Source organism: Pleurodeles waltl, chromosome 5 (assembly GCF_031143425.1).
Source record: "Pleurodeles waltl isolate 20211129_DDA chromosome 5, aPleWal1.hap1.20221129, whole genome shotgun sequence".
Classification (NCBI taxonomy): Eukaryota; Metazoa; Chordata; class Amphibia; order Caudata; family Salamandridae; genus Pleurodeles; species Pleurodeles waltl.
The window spans coordinates 48,622,859-48,639,747 of NC_090444.1; the positions used below are offsets into that span (position 1 = coordinate 48,622,859).

The 16,889-nt window shown below is 47.4% G+C and overlaps 1 protein-coding gene across 1 annotated transcript in view; it reads right to left on the reverse strand.

The window, feature by feature from the left end:
• LOC138297202 (uncharacterized) overlaps positions 1–16,889 on the reverse strand; it is a 153,397-nt gene that overhangs the window by 123,230 nt on the left and 13,278 nt on the right. The window contains exons 3-4 of the mRNA XM_069236689.1: positions 12,652–12,798; positions 4,675–4,815 (exon numbers count right to left, since the gene is read on the reverse strand). Coding sequence (XP_069092790.1) covers positions 4,675–4,815; positions 12,652–12,798 — 288 coding nt within the window. The remainder of the gene's footprint in view (positions 1–4,674; positions 4,816–12,651; positions 12,799–16,889) is intronic.

Genomic DNA, 16,889 nt, shown 5'->3' on the forward strand with positions numbered 1-16,889 from the left:
TGAGACTCTCCACAAAATCCAAGAAAGAAAAGAAAGCTGCTGTCAACACCAGCCAAACAAGAACAGAGAAAGCAAAAGCTCTGGGTGTGAAAACCAAAAAGACCTGAGAAAAAAAAGTTGTGAAAGCAATCATGGGTAACGAAGTCCAACAGTGAAGATGGGAGGAGCACTTTGATCAATTACTGAATCAGCCCGTGCTGTAGTCTCCACCAGACATGCAATCAGCTGACAAGTACTTGCTAATGAACTGTAGGAGCCCAACCAAGGAAGAACTAGGGCAAGTGATTAAACATCTGAGGAATGGGAAGGCATCAGGACCTGTAAACATTCCTGCAGAGGCACTAAAGGCAGACTTTGGAACATCAGTAGACATGCTCTGCCCCATTTTTGGAAGGATCTGAGGAGAGGAAAATGTATCTTCCTGCCATAATGAGGGATATCTCATTAAGAACCCCAAGAAAGGTGACCTGAGTAACTGTGCAAACTACAGAGCGATAAATCTACTATCAACCCAAGGCCAAGTGTTCAACAGAGTCATCCTGAACAGAATAACGGTAACAAGTCAATGATCAGTTGCCAAAAAACAGCAAGCTGGCTTCTGCAAACATAGATCCTGCATAGACCAGACTGCAAGCATGCACATCATGATTGAGCAGTCGATGGAATAGAACTCCCTTTTCTATGTCTACTTTATTGACTATGAGAAGGCATTCAACAGGGTGGACAAAGAGACCCTTTAGAAACCCCTCTGCCACTATGGTGTGCCAGATAAACTCATAAGAATCATCAGGAACTTCTACGAGAGAATGACCTGCAAGATAGTCCATGGAGGGCAACTCACGGAAGCCTTTCAAGGAGGACTGGAGTCTACCAGGTTTGTTTTCTCACACCTTTTCTTTTCCCGATGGCCACAGACTGGATCATGAAGACATCCACAGCAAGGAAAAGAAATGGGATCTAGGGAGCACCTTGGACACAGCTCGATGACCTGGACTTTGCAGATGACCTATTGCTACTCTCCCATACCCATCTGCAGATATAAGAGAAGAATAGCAATGTGGCAGCCACATCAGCACAACCTGGCCCCAACATCCACAGGGAAAAAAAACAAGATCCTGTAGGCTAACATGGCCAGCACAACTACAGTCACTCATGCAGGTGATGCACTGGAAGAGTTTGAGGCCTTGACCTACCTGGACAGTACCATAAACAGGCAGGGCAGCCAGGGCGCCAACTTCAAGACAAGAATAGGCAAAGCAAGGGCTACCTTCATTCAGCTAAAGAAGATCTGGAGCTCCAAGATCAGGCTTTTTAACACCAACATAATATTGGTCCTTCTGTTTGGAGCAGAAAGTTTGAGGACAAGAGTGACCACCACCAACAAAGTCCAGACCTTCATCAACACATGTCTGAGGGAAATCCTTCACATTTACAGGCCATACACCATCAGAAACAATGCCCATGGTAGCAGACTTTTCAACTCCCTGCTCACGAACAAATCATGAAAAGGCTCTGGGGCTGGAGAGGTCACACCCTCCACAATACTCCATCACACACCACCAGGCACACCCTGACCGAGAACCCTCAAAGGAAAAGGAAAGAGGATCACCAAAAAAAAAACCCGGTGCTAAGCATTGAGGCTAACTCGAAGGAGATGGTTTACACCTAGTTTTAGATTGGAAGAAAATCCCAGAACAGTGATGGCTTCAGTGTCCTAATTGATGTCCTATACCCCAAGAAGGATATGAGTAAGTATATTTCTATTAACAACTTCAGCAGTCAGGACTCTCATTAACAGCTCAAGCTCCCGCAATGCACAGTGTTGTTATCAATAATGTAATTTCAGCTGTTGCAGTGATGTTATAAATAATGTCATAGAGCATGTCATGAGTGATGTAATATCGGAGGTAATTAGCACTGCATGGTGACGGGGCGACTCATAGTTACTTGAGATAGCTATAACTGGTGAATTTCAGTGGTTTTGTTGGTTTAAAATGGTATATTTTAATTGACATTTTCAACAATTTAAACTGTCCTGTTTTTCAGTGAATTTCTCATTTAAAAAAAAATGTAAAGCAAGATATAATTATAATTCTTAACTATACCATTACTATAACTTTGTTTTTCTAATCAAATGTCTATGGGCCTGATTACTACTTTGGCGGAGGGGATTTCTCTGTCCCAAATGTGACGGATATCCTGACTGCCACATTACGAGTTCCATAGGATATAATGGACTCGTAATTCAGCGGGCGGGATATCCGTCACATTTGGGACAGAGACATCCCCTCCGCCAAAGTCGTAATCAGGCCCTATGTTTTTTTTTAATGTAAAGATGTCCATTGCTGTGTGCGGCAGGGGGTTGGGTGCATGGTTATGGCCTGGCCCTGCACCTATTCCCTGTGGCACACATGGCTGACTATGTCATATAACAATGTAAAGGGTGTCAATGTAATTAAGGCAAACCTGCTGACTTTTTTAAAGGGTTAGAACACCAAAATATAAAAATGTGGGCATGTTGACTGTATAAAGAGGTTAGCATTATAACATATATAGATCTATTATCATTGTCAAAACTTCATGAATAATTATAAGCAAATGTTCACCATATAAATTCACACATTGCAATGTTTAATAAAAGTTACGGTTATAAATGTTTTAGTAAAGGTTTTTAACAAAACATTAACATGTCTTTAAATCTTTGTTTTAACATTTTTCAGCCCATAAACTGCAGCTATAGAAACCTCTTCAAAAGGTCCCCCACCTGAAGACCATGCAGCTTTAACAAACTATAATAAGCTCACTTGGGGGTCATGGACATGGATTTAATAACCCAGGGGACTTACTGTGTAATTATTTTGTAATGTTGCTGGGGGGCTACGCCACTGCCTGCAGCCCCCCACATTATTTAAAACAAATATTGGTGGAGCCCCACCAGGATCTAAAAATATCAACAATAACTTCCCAGGGAATTATGGGACGGTTGTTCTGTGGAACACTGAATAATAAATCAGTGGCTCATGCAGTTTATTTATTATTTAATTCTTTTATTATTATTCTTTTTGATTTTTTTGGGTGTCCTGATGCCCACGCAGGGCACAACACCGTTTTATAATGTTTGGGCATCATGGGAAGCCCTAAGGCCCCCGCAGCCCCGGCCTGCTCCACAGCCACCATTATGGCAGGAGCTGGCCACTTTTTGAATTTGGGATGGGGTGCTGGTGGCTACCCATGGGACGCACAATCCAGCCCAATGAGGGTGCCCTCATGGCCCTAGCTAGCTCCTCAGTCACCACTGGAGTGGAAGCAGGACACTTTTTTAATTTGAAGGGGGTACCCCTGTGCCCACCAGGGGCACCCAAAATCCAAGCTTTGTTGTAGGCTGCAGTCAAGCCTTACTGCCCCCCAGGCCCTGACCGGCTCCCCAGCCTGCACCAATAGTGGTGCTGGCTAAAGGTGGATTGCTAGCTTTGCCCAGCAGAAGCTGCATTTTTCACTGCTACCGCCCGGGTGGGAGCAAAGTTCTGTTTTCTTCCAGAGAGAGTGCGTACTCTAGCGGGCAGAAAACACCAGTGTCCTGAGGGATGGAGTCCTTAGGACACTGTTTAGGTCAGGCCCCTAACTATGGTGTCCTCAGGGCCAACTACAGATTAGAGATCGGGCTGATGTCCCCCTTTCCTGTAAAAAATAAGGCCCTGGGAGACCCTTTTATTAAAAGAAAAAACATAAAAAACAGGTTTGGCCCGAGTGGTCCTTCTGTGATACGACACACCTATCGGGCCTAGGGGGCAGAGTATTCCTACCCTGTCCCCTATATGGTTTTTCCCTTCTTTTCAGGACAGAGGACTGAGTCCTGAGTCCTAAATTGGCTGACATCACATCTTTGTTCGTTTGGTGGCAGCTGATCAGATCTTATCTTAAGATCTGTCAGTGTGAGATATACAAAGTTTTTAAGCCTTCATTTCTCAAAATGTACTGAATGGATTAACAGCAAATCACACAAAGCATTCTTTCTGCATCAAGATCTAGGTTTCTGAAAATGTGGTGTAGTTCCGTTCAGCAGTATTTATTTTCGGTATAGCTTTGTAATTTTCATATGGGAAAATAAATGGGGAAAATGTGTTTTGAGACCACAGTTTTTCTCGCCCCGCATGCCAAATCCCTCCAAAACATTCCAGGAAGGAGCTGGCATGAATAAGACATTCTTCTGGAATATTTTCTGAAGATTAGCCAAGCAGCACCAAAGTTATAACCAAACCAGAAAATGTTTTACCTATAGAAACATGGCCCAAAGTACAACTGTCCAGTGGCAAACTCTGTGATCTATTTAACATGACCAGAGCAGTCCTCTAGGGCTGGTCAAGTAACATTGTCTTTCTCTCAGGACTCCAACAAAGAGTATGATATTCGGAGAGTCGTGCACAGCATGATCAAAGATGTTAATTTACATTGTCAGGGCCGGACTGGCCGTAGCGGGCATCGACGTTTCCCCGGGAGGCTGGAAGGAGGGTTGGAGATGGTTTTGAAGTGGTGGTGGCCGATGGGTGCCGGTTTTGTTACTGGGGGCCAAAATTGCAGCTCTGCTGCAAAACTGCAGCATTACTTACCACTTGCTCACCCAGTCCAGCCCTGTACATCATTGTCTGATTCTCAAAGGAAGGTCATTACTCCTACCTATCACAGGATCCTCACAAGGTAACGTGCAGTGAGAGTCACAGCAACGCTGGAATCCCCAACAGTCGGTTTCATCAGCACATATTTCATATGAAGTCTTTTTACAAGCTGCATCCTTTTTTGGACATCCAAATGTCTTTGCTGTAAAAGAGGAGGAAACAGGTAATAAAGCAGAACAGAAGAAAGCGCTTGCCTCATAAGTTCAGTTGATTTAATGTAGAGGTGTAAAACTGTTGTGGAAGCAGATTAAGGTGATTAATGCACGTTTGAATTTCAGTGAGATCTCTCAACCATTTCACACCAGTCCAAGGTGGATAGAGGGAGGGCTAGGGACAATGCTAATCCTAAACCGTGCTGGGTTACTAATGTGCTTGACATCTTTAAAGTGGGCTGTAGCCACTGGTGCTGCAGCCCTCATGACCAAAGGCATGTGTAGCACAGCTACACACTCAAGCAACTGGTGAAAGCACAACAACAATACCTACAACACCTACACCCTAAAACAATGGGTGAGAGCAGATATAGAACAGCTGGACAGTGACAAGAGGGTGAGAGCAGGACGCAGGATAGCTGTACAATGAAGCAAAGGGTGGTAGTGGGTGCAGAATAGCTGCACAACGAAAGAGAGGGTGAGAGCGGATGTATAATATCTGCATAATCAAGTGAACAGTGATAGTGGATGCTGAACAGCTGAACAAAGTAATTAAGAGTGAGAGAGGATTCAGAATAGATGCACAATGAAACAGAGACTGAGAGCTGATGCTGAACAGCTGCACAACAAAAGAGAAGATGAGAGCTGCATGTGGAATACCTGCATAATGAAAAAGAGGGTGAGTTCAAATGTTCAGATGTAGAATAGTTGCATAATCCAACTGAGAGTGAGAGAGGATGCAGAATATCTGCACAATAAGCAACACAAAAAGGATGATGGACGGAGTACTGAAACTTTTCAAACACTCACCCCCAGTCATAGATCTAGGTTGAATCCATCATTCTTTTGCTCACCATGCCACTCCAGTTTGGACACAGCCACATGCAATTCAGCCTTGACCCTGCCCCCCATGGGAACAGTCCAACCCAAACTGCCAGGCCAGGTCTTCTGTGGACTGTAAACAAGCTTCCAAGGTATCACCCCTATTCAGCCAGGCTAGCTTTAATCCAGTGGTGTAGTGAGCCAGGGACCCCCGGTATAGCTATACCCTGGCCACTTAGCGCAACTTTAGCAACACAAAAAGATGGTGGATGGAGTGCTAAAACTACTTTTCCAACACTCACTCCCAGTCACAGATCTGTGTTAAATCCATTGTTCTTTTGCTCACCATGCCACCCCAGTTTATATGCAAATCAGTCTCGATCCTGCTCCCCATGTGAACAGTCCAACCCGAATTGCCAGGCCAGGCTCTCCCTGGACTTGAAACAAGCATCCTTGGACTGGTTTTGGGGTATCACCCCTCATCAGCCAAGGCAAAGTGAGTAAGGGACCCACGTCTTTAGCAACACAAAAGTTTCAACACTTAGTTTGTGATGATACTATGTGCCCCCTAAGAGGCTAGGGTATGCAATGCAAGCTAGGGTATGCCCTGACGTGGGACCCTTGTTTGCTGTGCCACTGGATTCAAGCTAGCTGGCTGATGAGGGCGACTCCGCTGACCTTAGGTCAGCATCTGTTCGCTCCTTCCTGTCCAGCTCCACCTGCTGCTGCATCTGCATCCGAACTCTTCAAGAGCCTGCCGGCACTGAAATCGAGGCCCACCTCCACCTGCAGGCACCCGCCTGCACCTCATCCCCAGTGGCCTAGTGGCCATCTGCTTTTGTTTGTTTCTGTCTTTTCTGCTTTTTCTTCTTTTTTCACTCTTTTTGTCTACTTGTCTGTTTTTTCTACTCTCTCCTTTTACACCATTTGCCGTGCTCACTCCCTGCCACTGTTGCCCCTGTGCCTCCCCATACAAAGTGATTTCCTGTCCTCCTGCTTCCCAGCTGACCAGCCACTCCCTCCCCCATAATGGTGGCCGCTGCACTGCAGGCTCGTCGCTGGTACGCCAAAGGCAAGCCCATCTGTTCCCGTCTGGACCGCACCCAGCCCCACAGACCCTGTTTCCTGCACCACCTGTCGTTATAACGCCAGCCTGCCACCTAGCTGACCTTAAGAACACTCATTGATCATTCTCCTGCTCCTGCCTCCAACCGCCACATGACCACCCACCAAGACCAAACAGACTCCTCAGGTGCATACTCCTCACACCTACTCCCTCGTCAAACACGCAGTAGAAGTTTGGGACCTCCTCGATCATCTCTGAGACGTGCATCACACCCACCTCAGCCCCAGGCATCGCCACCACCATTCCCGATGGCTACAAAATCATCCACAAAGACTAAGCTAATCGACCAGGAGGAGGCATCGCCATAGTATACAGGAACACCGCCAGTGAGACATAGAACCTATCAACCACCCTAGAACACCTACACTTCCAGATCCAGACAGACCCAAACACCTCCCTCCACTTGCATACAGACTATCCAGGCCCTGACCCCAGTTCAGCAAAACCATTGCCGATCTTGTCGCCCCCCCACGTGCTCGTCTCCACTGACTACATCCTACACAGTGACCTAACTTCCACCTCGACAAACACGACAACTCAAACACCACAACTCTCTTGGACAACCTCACAACCCTAGGTCTCAAGCAACTAGTCAACCTCCCCACTCACGCAGCAGGTCACACCCTCAACACCATCTTCTCAGCAGGAAACATCACCATCTCTCACACTTCCAAACCCCAGTGGACCGAACACCAATGCGTCCATTTCGCCTTCAAGAAAACCACTGCATCATGTTCCCCTGTCCCTCTGGCAGAAGCTAGGGCAAAGTCACCAAAGCACAGCTCACCAATGCACTCAGCCACTCCCCCCCCACTGGACGCCACAAACGTAGGCGACTCAGCATGCAACCTGCGCCATTGGTTCACAGAAAGCACCACCACATAGTCCCCCTCAGAAGAAAACCTGCTGGAAACCAGCACTGCAAGAAACCAAGGTGGTTCATGACAGAACTCCAAGAGCCTAAATGTGCCTGCAGAAGACTGGAACAAAAGTGGAGAAACAGCAAAACCACTGAAACCCACACAGCCTACACAATCGCCATCACCATGCACCACCTGCTCATCTAAGTGTTACAGGACGGTTCTGACCATCAGGTCTGACCTGATTTTTCGATTTTTGACCACCTAGTTTTTGACTGTTTATTGTGAGGAAGCCTCCTGTGAGGTGACTCACGCACAGTAAACCCATAGTAAAATGGACTGCGCGTGTTTACCGCCGGTGCCGCCATGCTAAGGAAAGGATGCTGTGGTGCAGCAAGGGCAGGAGGCCCCAGGCAGGTTACATGTGATCATGTGTGCGCATGGATGTGCACCCATGTGAGGGCTGTGGGAGGAGGATTCCTGATGTGCACAGCCCAAGAACTGCGCTTAGGTAGTCCTGGTGCAGGAGGAACTATGCAGAGTGGGTGGTGACCTTGAGTATGTCTCATGAGAGGGGTGTATACATGTGAGGGAGAGTCAGTGTGTTTACTGTCTTTTCACTGTAGGGACACTCAGTTCAATGCCAATGTCAGTGTGCTTAAGGTATTTGCATTGTGGGGATACTCCATTAAATGTCAATGGGAAAGGAGGGCCTAGGGTGCAACTCCAGTTCTCTGGGGCCCACCAAGACCAGAGTATCACTAAAGTACACTGGATAGGCCAGAGGTGAAGACCTGCTGGACACTTCCGCCCCCACTTAAAAGGTCCTGCACAGGGGAGAGCTCTCTCTCTTGCCTGTGCTTCACTGCTGGACACTGGGACTGCAGACGGGCATCATGGACAACTGGAAGGAAGAACCTCCTGACTGCCCTTGGGGCAGGGACTCTGCCCTTGAAGGATTCCAGGCCAGCGAGGCAAATGCCAGGGCCAGGCAAGCTGACCCCCTTACCCCACTAGAGGACTAGTTGGGGGACGGACCGGGCTAGCGCAAGGAGAGCGCGCTGCCCAGAAAGAAAAGAGGGAACCAGAGGAAAGGTTGGCGCAGGGAGTCCGTGGGACTGTCTCCTGAGGATCTGGGAACCTTCCAGGCCAGGAGGCCTAAGGAGAGTGCTCCTGGTGGCAAGGGTTTGTCACCAGGAGCAGAACAACGCAAGAATGAAGAAAATCGGCCCTTGGAGGCCCGAGATATCACAGGACAAAGGATGGTGACCTTTGACCTTTGGGAAAGCACCTACGAAGTGCGTGGAGCTCCGCAGTTGCTTGAGACTGTGCCCCCAGGGTGGGCCAGGGCCTGGGGGCTGCCCCAGGAGGAAGAGGAGCAAGGGGAGTGCCGTCGCACTCCCCCTCTCAGAAGAAGAAAGGGCCCGTCCCCCATCCCGGGGCCCTGTGAAGCCTGGTTCATTTTCATCTGATGGGAGGGCGCCGTCGCGCACTCTCCTGCCGCGGTGTGAAGGGACCCCGGACCCCATCCTGGGGCCCCTTGCGGCGAACTCAAGTCGGGGAGGCCGTCGTGCTCTCCGTAAGATGTGAGGAGTGGGGGGGGGGCGCTGTCGTGCACCCCCAGCAGAAGGGAAGTCGGGGCGCGAAGAATGCCTGGAGGGGCCCCAGATCCCATCCCGGGGCCCCCTGAAGAGTCAGGAGTGGGGGGGCGCCGTCACACACCCCCAGCGGAAGAGGAAGCCAGGGAGCGCCATTGCGCTCCCCCTGAAGATGGCCAGAAGGGCCCCCGGACCCCATCCCGGGTGCCCCGAGCAGAAGAGGGCCTCGGGGAGGGTCGAGGCGCTCCCCGCCAAGTTGCAGAGGGGCCCCGGACCCTATCTCGGGGCCCCAGGAAGAAGAGGACCTCGGAGAGTGCCGTCGCGCACCCTGCCACAGTGAGGAGGGGCCCTGGACCCCATCCCGGGCCCCAAAGATGCCGGAAGGAAGGGGGGAGTGCCGCTGCACTCCCCCGAGCAGCCTGTCCGGCCGCGCGTCTTTCTGTGTCTGCCCGCTGGAGCGGGCAGACCTCAGGGCAGCAGGCTCCCCAGGACCCAGTGGGACAGAAACCTGTCTGAGGGGTTGGCAGCAGCAGTAGCTGCAGTGGAGATCCCGGAAAGGCAGTTTGGCAGTACCTGGGTTCTATGCTAGAGACCCAGGGATGCATGGAATTGTCCCCCAATACCAGAATGGTATTGAGGTGACAATTCCATGATCCTAGACATGTTACATGGCCATGTTCGGAGTTACCACAGTGACGTTACATATAGGTAGTGACCTATATGTAGTGCACATGTGTAATGGTTCCCCGTACTCACAAAGTTCGGGGAATTTGCCCTGAACAATGTGGGGTCACCTTGGCTAGTGCCAGGGTGCCCACACACTAAGTAACTTTGCACCTAACCTTCACCAAGTGAGGGTTAGACATATAGGTGACTTATAAGTTACTTATGTGCAGTGTAAAATGGCTGTGAAATAACGTTGACGTTATTACACTCAGGCTGCAGTGGCAGTCCTGTGTAAGAATTGTCTGAGCTCCCTGTGGGTGGCAAAAGAAATGCTGCAGCCCATAGGAATCACCTGGAACCCCAATACCCTGGGTACCTAGGTACCATATGCAAGGAAATTATAAGGGTGTTCCAGTGTGCCAATGAGAACTGGTAAAATTAGTCACTAGCCTGCAGTGACAATTTTAAAAGCAGAGAGAGCATAAACACTGAGGTTCTGATTAGCAGAGCTTCAGTGATACAGTTAGGCACCACACAGGGAACACATACAGGGCATACATTATGAGCACTGGGATCCTGTGTAGCAGGATCCCAGTGACACATAGGCAAAAACAAACATACATACAGTGAAAACGGGGGTAACATGCCAGGCAAGATGGTACTTTCCTACACCAAGGTAACCGAAAAGACCATCAATATGCAATTCATGAAGTTCCTTGAAGTAAACCAGGTCCTAGATCCCTCCTAGTCCGAATTCTAGAGCAACCACAGCACCGAAACTGCCCTCCTCGCAGACACTGGTGGCATACGTGCCATACTGGACCACAGAGACATGGCAGCCCTCATCCTCCCCAACCTCTCCACTGTGTTCGACACGGACTCCCACTCCACCCTTTGCACCAGACTTCACGATGCTGACATCCATGGTAAAGCACTGGAATGGATTTGATCCTTCCTCACTGGAAGAACCAAGAGTGACAGACTCCCGCCGTTCACCTCGACACCCAAAGAAGCTTGTGGCGGAGTACCCCAGGGATCCTCACTAAGCCCGACTTTCTTCAACATCTACCTGGCCCTCTCGCTAAAATTGTCAGACAGCACAGCCTAAACATTGTATCCTATGCTGATGATACCCAACTGATCCTCTCCTTCACCGACGACCCATCAACAGCCAAGAGAAATCAGCTGTCTCACACTCAACTCATACAAGATAGAGATCCTCATAATTGGCTCCACCCTCTCCACCTGGGATGACTCCTGGTGGCCAACTGCCCTAGGAAACACCTCCACTGATTTCGCCACAGCCTGGGCATCATCTGGGACTCCACACTCTCCATAACCCATCTCATTGTCTTGCTTCCACACCCTGTGCCTACTTCAGAAGATTTTCTAGTGAATCTCTACAGAGACAAGATAGATGGTCACCCAGGCGCTTTTCAGCAGCAAACTAGACTATGCCAACATACTCTACGCCGGCATCACAAAGAAGCTCCAAACAAGACAACAGAGAATCCAGAACCCAGCAGCCAGACTCATCCTGGACATCCCCCACCAGAGCCACATCGCCGCCCATCTCAGAGATCTACACTGGCTCCTGGTCAACAAATGCATCCCCTTCATGCTGCTGACACACATCTACAAGGCCTGACCTTCTACATCCCCACCAAGCAGCTCTGATCCTCCCAACTCGGCCTCACTGCCATCCCAAGAATCAGTAAGAGCACAGCTGGAGGCAGATCCTTCTCTTATCTCGCAGCCGGAAATGAAACACGCTCCCACTCAACCTCAGACAGGCCACCTTGCTGAAGCAGTTCAGGAAGAATCTCTAAACCTGGCTTTTCGGGTGAGCAGCACACCCACAACAGCACCTTGAGACCCCATGGGTCATAAGTCACGCTTTACTAGTGTTTGATTGATTGATACCCCAAAACTCGTCCCAGGATGCTTGTTTCTGGTCCAGGGAGGATGTGGCTTGGCAGTTCGGGCTGGCTGTTCCCATGGGTAGCAGGGTCAAGACTGATTTACATATAGCTGGGTCCAAACTAGGGTGATGTGCAGAGTGAAATAATGGTGGATTACACAGATGTGTGAATGAGGGTGAGGGTTTGAAAAGGTTCATCACTCTGTCCATCATTTTATTTTGTGATGTTATTTGCACAATGAAACAAAGGGTGAGAGGTGATTAAGAAGAGCTGCACAATGAGATGGAGGGTGAGAGCAGAATGCAAAATAGCTGTACAATGAAACAGAGGGTGAGAGCATGATGCGCAATAGCTGCACAATGAAACTGAGCAAGGTGAGGAATAGCTGCACAATGAAACAGAGGACAAGAGGGGATTTAGAAGAAATGCACAATCAAACAAAGGGTGAGACCGGATTCAGAATAGCTGCACAATGAAACAGAGGGTGAGAGCGGATTCAGAATAGCTGCATGATAAAACAGAAAAGGAGAGAGCGGATGCTAAATAACTGCACAATAAAAGAGCGGGTAACAGAGAGTTCACAATAGTGGCACAATCAAACAGAGGGTGAGAGCAGGATGCAGAATAAATGGAGAATGAAATAGAAAGTGAGAGCTAGATTCAGGGTAGCTGCACTGTAAAACAGTGCGTATTATGGCCTTGAATGGCTGCCCAAGAGCAATGGTGACAGCAGGATGCGGGATAGCTGCACTTGAAAACATGAAGGAGAGCTCAGGTCTAGAACATCTGTATAATGAAAGGAGGGAGAGACCAGGTGATGAAGAAGACTTACCTCTGACAGGAACTACACATGTGTATCCACCATGCCAGTTACAACACTTCAGCTCTCCTGTGCAGTTCCTGTCACTGGTGCATGTGTCATCCTTATCTGGAAACATATGTCGATAGTGTGGCGGGCAGGACCCAGGCTTTCCCTTTGCTGTTGAAAGAGGTACATATCTTACATTTTGTCTATTCATGTGGTGAAATTATACCAACAAAACATAACTCATACACTTGCCTCTGTGGCATCCACTGTTGGAAGGGAAAGCCAGAGCATCCCTCAGACTGTTTGTAGATGATATTCAGGGGCATATTTACAACAAACTGGTGCAGGGCAGCACAGCAAGGTCACTTGCTGCGCTGCCCTGCACCACATGGAAAGACAGAAATGCACCATATCTACCAACTAAGGAGCATTTCTGTCCCTCCCCCCTGCACTGGTGCACAATTAGAAGCCTAGCACCAATGCAGGCACCCTTACACCATGGTGCAAGGGTGCCTGCATTGCATGCAGGATTGTTTTTGTGCTGGAAGGGACACCTTCCTGCACAAAAACAATCCATGGAGCGATTTTCCTCTTTCTATGTGTGCTGCAGAATGCAGCAACATGGAAAGAGGAAAAAGGAGGAGAAATGAAAATATTTCTCCTTGTTACGCCTAAAACGTATGGTTTTCATGCATTCCTAGTTTTACATGTCCTTGTAAATCTGGGAATACGTCAAAATCAATGGATATTGTGTGGGAAAACTAACTGCAACGTCCATGGAAGGCCCCCTTGATGCAGAGTAAGGCAACTCAGTGACTTGCGCTGCCTTGCCTTACTCCATATCTACGAGGCCATGAAAAGCCACGCAAAGCGGCTTTGCGTTACCTAGTAGATATAGGTCTGCACCCCGCATCACCGGAGTGTCAAAAAAAGTGACGCATCAGAGGTGCATGGGGCTTGTAACTATGCCCCATCAGTTTTCTGCAATTGGACGTGATGGTTGACCAGCCACAAATGGACTAATGTACACCACAATCCTGGACTTCTTCCCACAGGTGTAGATTGGGGAGCCCTTCATAGGGGAGAGAGTATTGGATAGTGCGGCATGCTGGTTGGAAGTGCACCGTGAGGGCCTGACTCATAAAGGTCTAGGGGCGAAGAATGGACGTTTGCTCCTTGATGGCTACTGTTGGGTTAGGTTTACATCCCAGAACTTTCTGGGATTGACGAAGAAACTCAGGATTCTTCCAAGAAAAATACTCATGTTGATAATATTTAAATTTGAAGAATGTGTATCTGGTATGTAATTCCAAACAGGCAAATAGAATGCAAATGCAAATTTGCATATGTGGCCTGTGTTTACTATTTGAAGAAAACCCTCCCTTGCAACATTAATAAATTTATTTGTTTTTTCCAGTTTTGTATGTCAGAATCTCATGTACAGAAATATTTTCTGACATGAATATTGCTTACATAAAATATTGTCCATTTGGGTATTTATTTTCATTTATTTCCTCAAGTTGGGCAATATTTTACAGGTAATTTGTAGGGCGTGTTAAATATGTCAGATGATAGTCTGACAATGACATTCTGGTGGCACTCCTCCCCTTATCAGCCTTTAAAGGCTCTAAAGCATGTTTATTAGAGGAGAAAATATATACATGTTTTCAGGAAAAGGAGTTACTAGTGTGAGGTATGTGAGTATCTGCACATCCCAAGGGTAGTAGGTTTGCACATACCTTGGCATATCAATAGCCCGGGCCCCAGATTGTCCACAATCCCACACTACATCAAGACCTGCGAACGTGCTTGTTTCACCAAGCTGGCAGAACTTCTGTTATTACATTAGGGCTGCATGGGCTTTTGCAGGGTTCCTTTTTATTGGTACATAAATCAACACAATGCTTTGCAGCACACCAGCACCCACACAAAATAATAGTAAATAACTGTGTAGGTGTGATATTTCTCGGTGACGCATGCAATGATAGTTGGGTGAATAGAGGTGACCAGGCTCTAGTTGGCAGAGGAGTGATGACTTTGTTGTGTTGTATTTTGATAAAAGAAAACAATGCATTACTTGCCCATTCTCACCTATAAGGCCTTGAGCAAGATTTAGGCCTATATTTATAGGCTTTTGACACAGGGCAGTGCAGCAAGTCACCATGCTGCACTGTCCAGCATCCAAGAGAAAGGGCAGGAATGCTCCGTATTTAAGCAATACAGCACATTCCTATCCTTGCCCCCTGCGCTGGTGCCATGTTGGCACCCTAGTGCCAACACAGGCACCCTTACACCATGGTGCACGGGTGTTTGTGTTGCATGGTAGATTGTGTTTGTGCAGGAAGAGGAACCTTCCTTCACAAAAACAATCAATGGAGACTTTTCCATCTTTTTCTGCGTGCTGCAGGTATGAGTGTAAGGTTTGCACCACCGTTGCTCATAAATATTCCCCATAGTTTGCTCGAGGATTTAGACTCTGTAACAGAAAATGAGCCTCGGACCAGGCATGATTGTGATTTTCAGCTTACCTCTTCTGCCACAAAGAGCACACTGCACCACTTAGCTGCTTATCCTTCATTGGTAGAGACCAGATAGATGATGCATGACAACTTACTTGTCAACATTGTGGCACATACAAGACCACTTGTCCCCTTTCCCAAACCGCACAGCAGCCTCTTGTTTGCTGCTAAGGAATGGCAAGAATTTAAAGTTTCTTTTTGTATTTCGCTGTCTTCATGCTCAGTGTTATCAGGGGTGGCAAGGGCAGTGCTAGGAATGCTGAGTCATAAGTTACAGTTTCTACAGCTGATGACCTTTGATGCAGGTCTATGTCGACAGACAAAGTGTTCTTTAAATGTTGTTGTTGCCTGAAAATGCCCTGTCAAGTCAACTCACATGTCCTTCCATGAAACCAGAGTAGCTGCTGACAGCAATTCATCTCAAGAAACCTGTGTTTTTGAAGAATATTGTAGCCCCTCTGCCTGCAATAATTTGATTCCTGCGTTGCAAGAATTATGCTCTGCATTCGTCAACAATCCCCCTTTTCCATCAGAGGCTGTTCTGGTGCTTTTCCAAGATTTTCACCGTCTTCCACCCTTGCATTCTTCATCCCATCTTGATTGAGACTTTTGAGTTTGCTGTTATTTCTAAAAAATCAGGTTCTTCTCTTGATCCCTGTCACAATTTAGTCACAGCAACAGATGTTGTTTGCCCATTGTTAATGGATGTTAGTAACCTCTTACTTACTCATACCATTGTCTCCAAGATCTGACAAAGAAAGCTGTAGGCACTCTGTTACTGAAGAACCTCACTGCTTATCCTTCATGATGTAATTATTTCCACCTGATTGATCTCCTTCCTCTCTCTTGCTAAAATCTGAAGAAAGTAAATCACCAAATGACTACTTTCTTTGAAACACTTAGGGCCTGATTTAGAGTTTTTCGGAGGGTGTTACTCTGTCGCAAAGGTGACGGATATCCTGTCCGCTGTACTGTATTACGATCTCATAATAGCCTATAGAGGTCGCAGCACGGCGGACGGGATATCCATCATGTTTTGACGGAATAACCCGTCCTCCAAACTGTAAATCAGGCCCATAGTTTTTTAGATACATCTCAGTCTGGATTTCTGCTATCTCCTGGAACTGAAACTGTCATGCTACCAGTTTCTTATTAGACATGGGAATAAGGGCAGTGGCACTCTTATCTTTCTAGACCTAGTAGTATAAATAACATTTCATATGGAATCCTGATCAAGTGCCTTTAACCTATTGATATCTAACAATAGACCTTGGAATGTCTCCATTTGTTTTTGTTGTGTACAACTTAAGCTATCCAGCTACCCCCTTCTGTTTTTCTTGTCTTCTGGTTGCATATAAAGTTCTTCAGGACTCCTTCTTCAGCCCTACTTTCTTCAATACTTACTTGATTTCACTCACACCCTTAATGCAGTATTTCAGGTTCAATCACATGACCGCTGCAGATGACACCCTAATCACTGTGACTTTCAATCTTATCAACCTAATCGTCACAGAGGAAAGATTCTATTCATGCATGACCGCTGAGACAGCATGGATTAATAAAAAGTTCCTAAAACTCAATAGTGATACTAAATCAGTACTTGTCTTGAGTAACCAACTCCCTTGTGGCCATCTTCTTGGGGATGCTAGAAAGCTGGACCTCCATCAACTCCTGAATCTTACGTAGAGAACCTTAGTTTTCTTTTGGATACGTCCCTCTCATTCTCAGTACAAGTAGCACTAG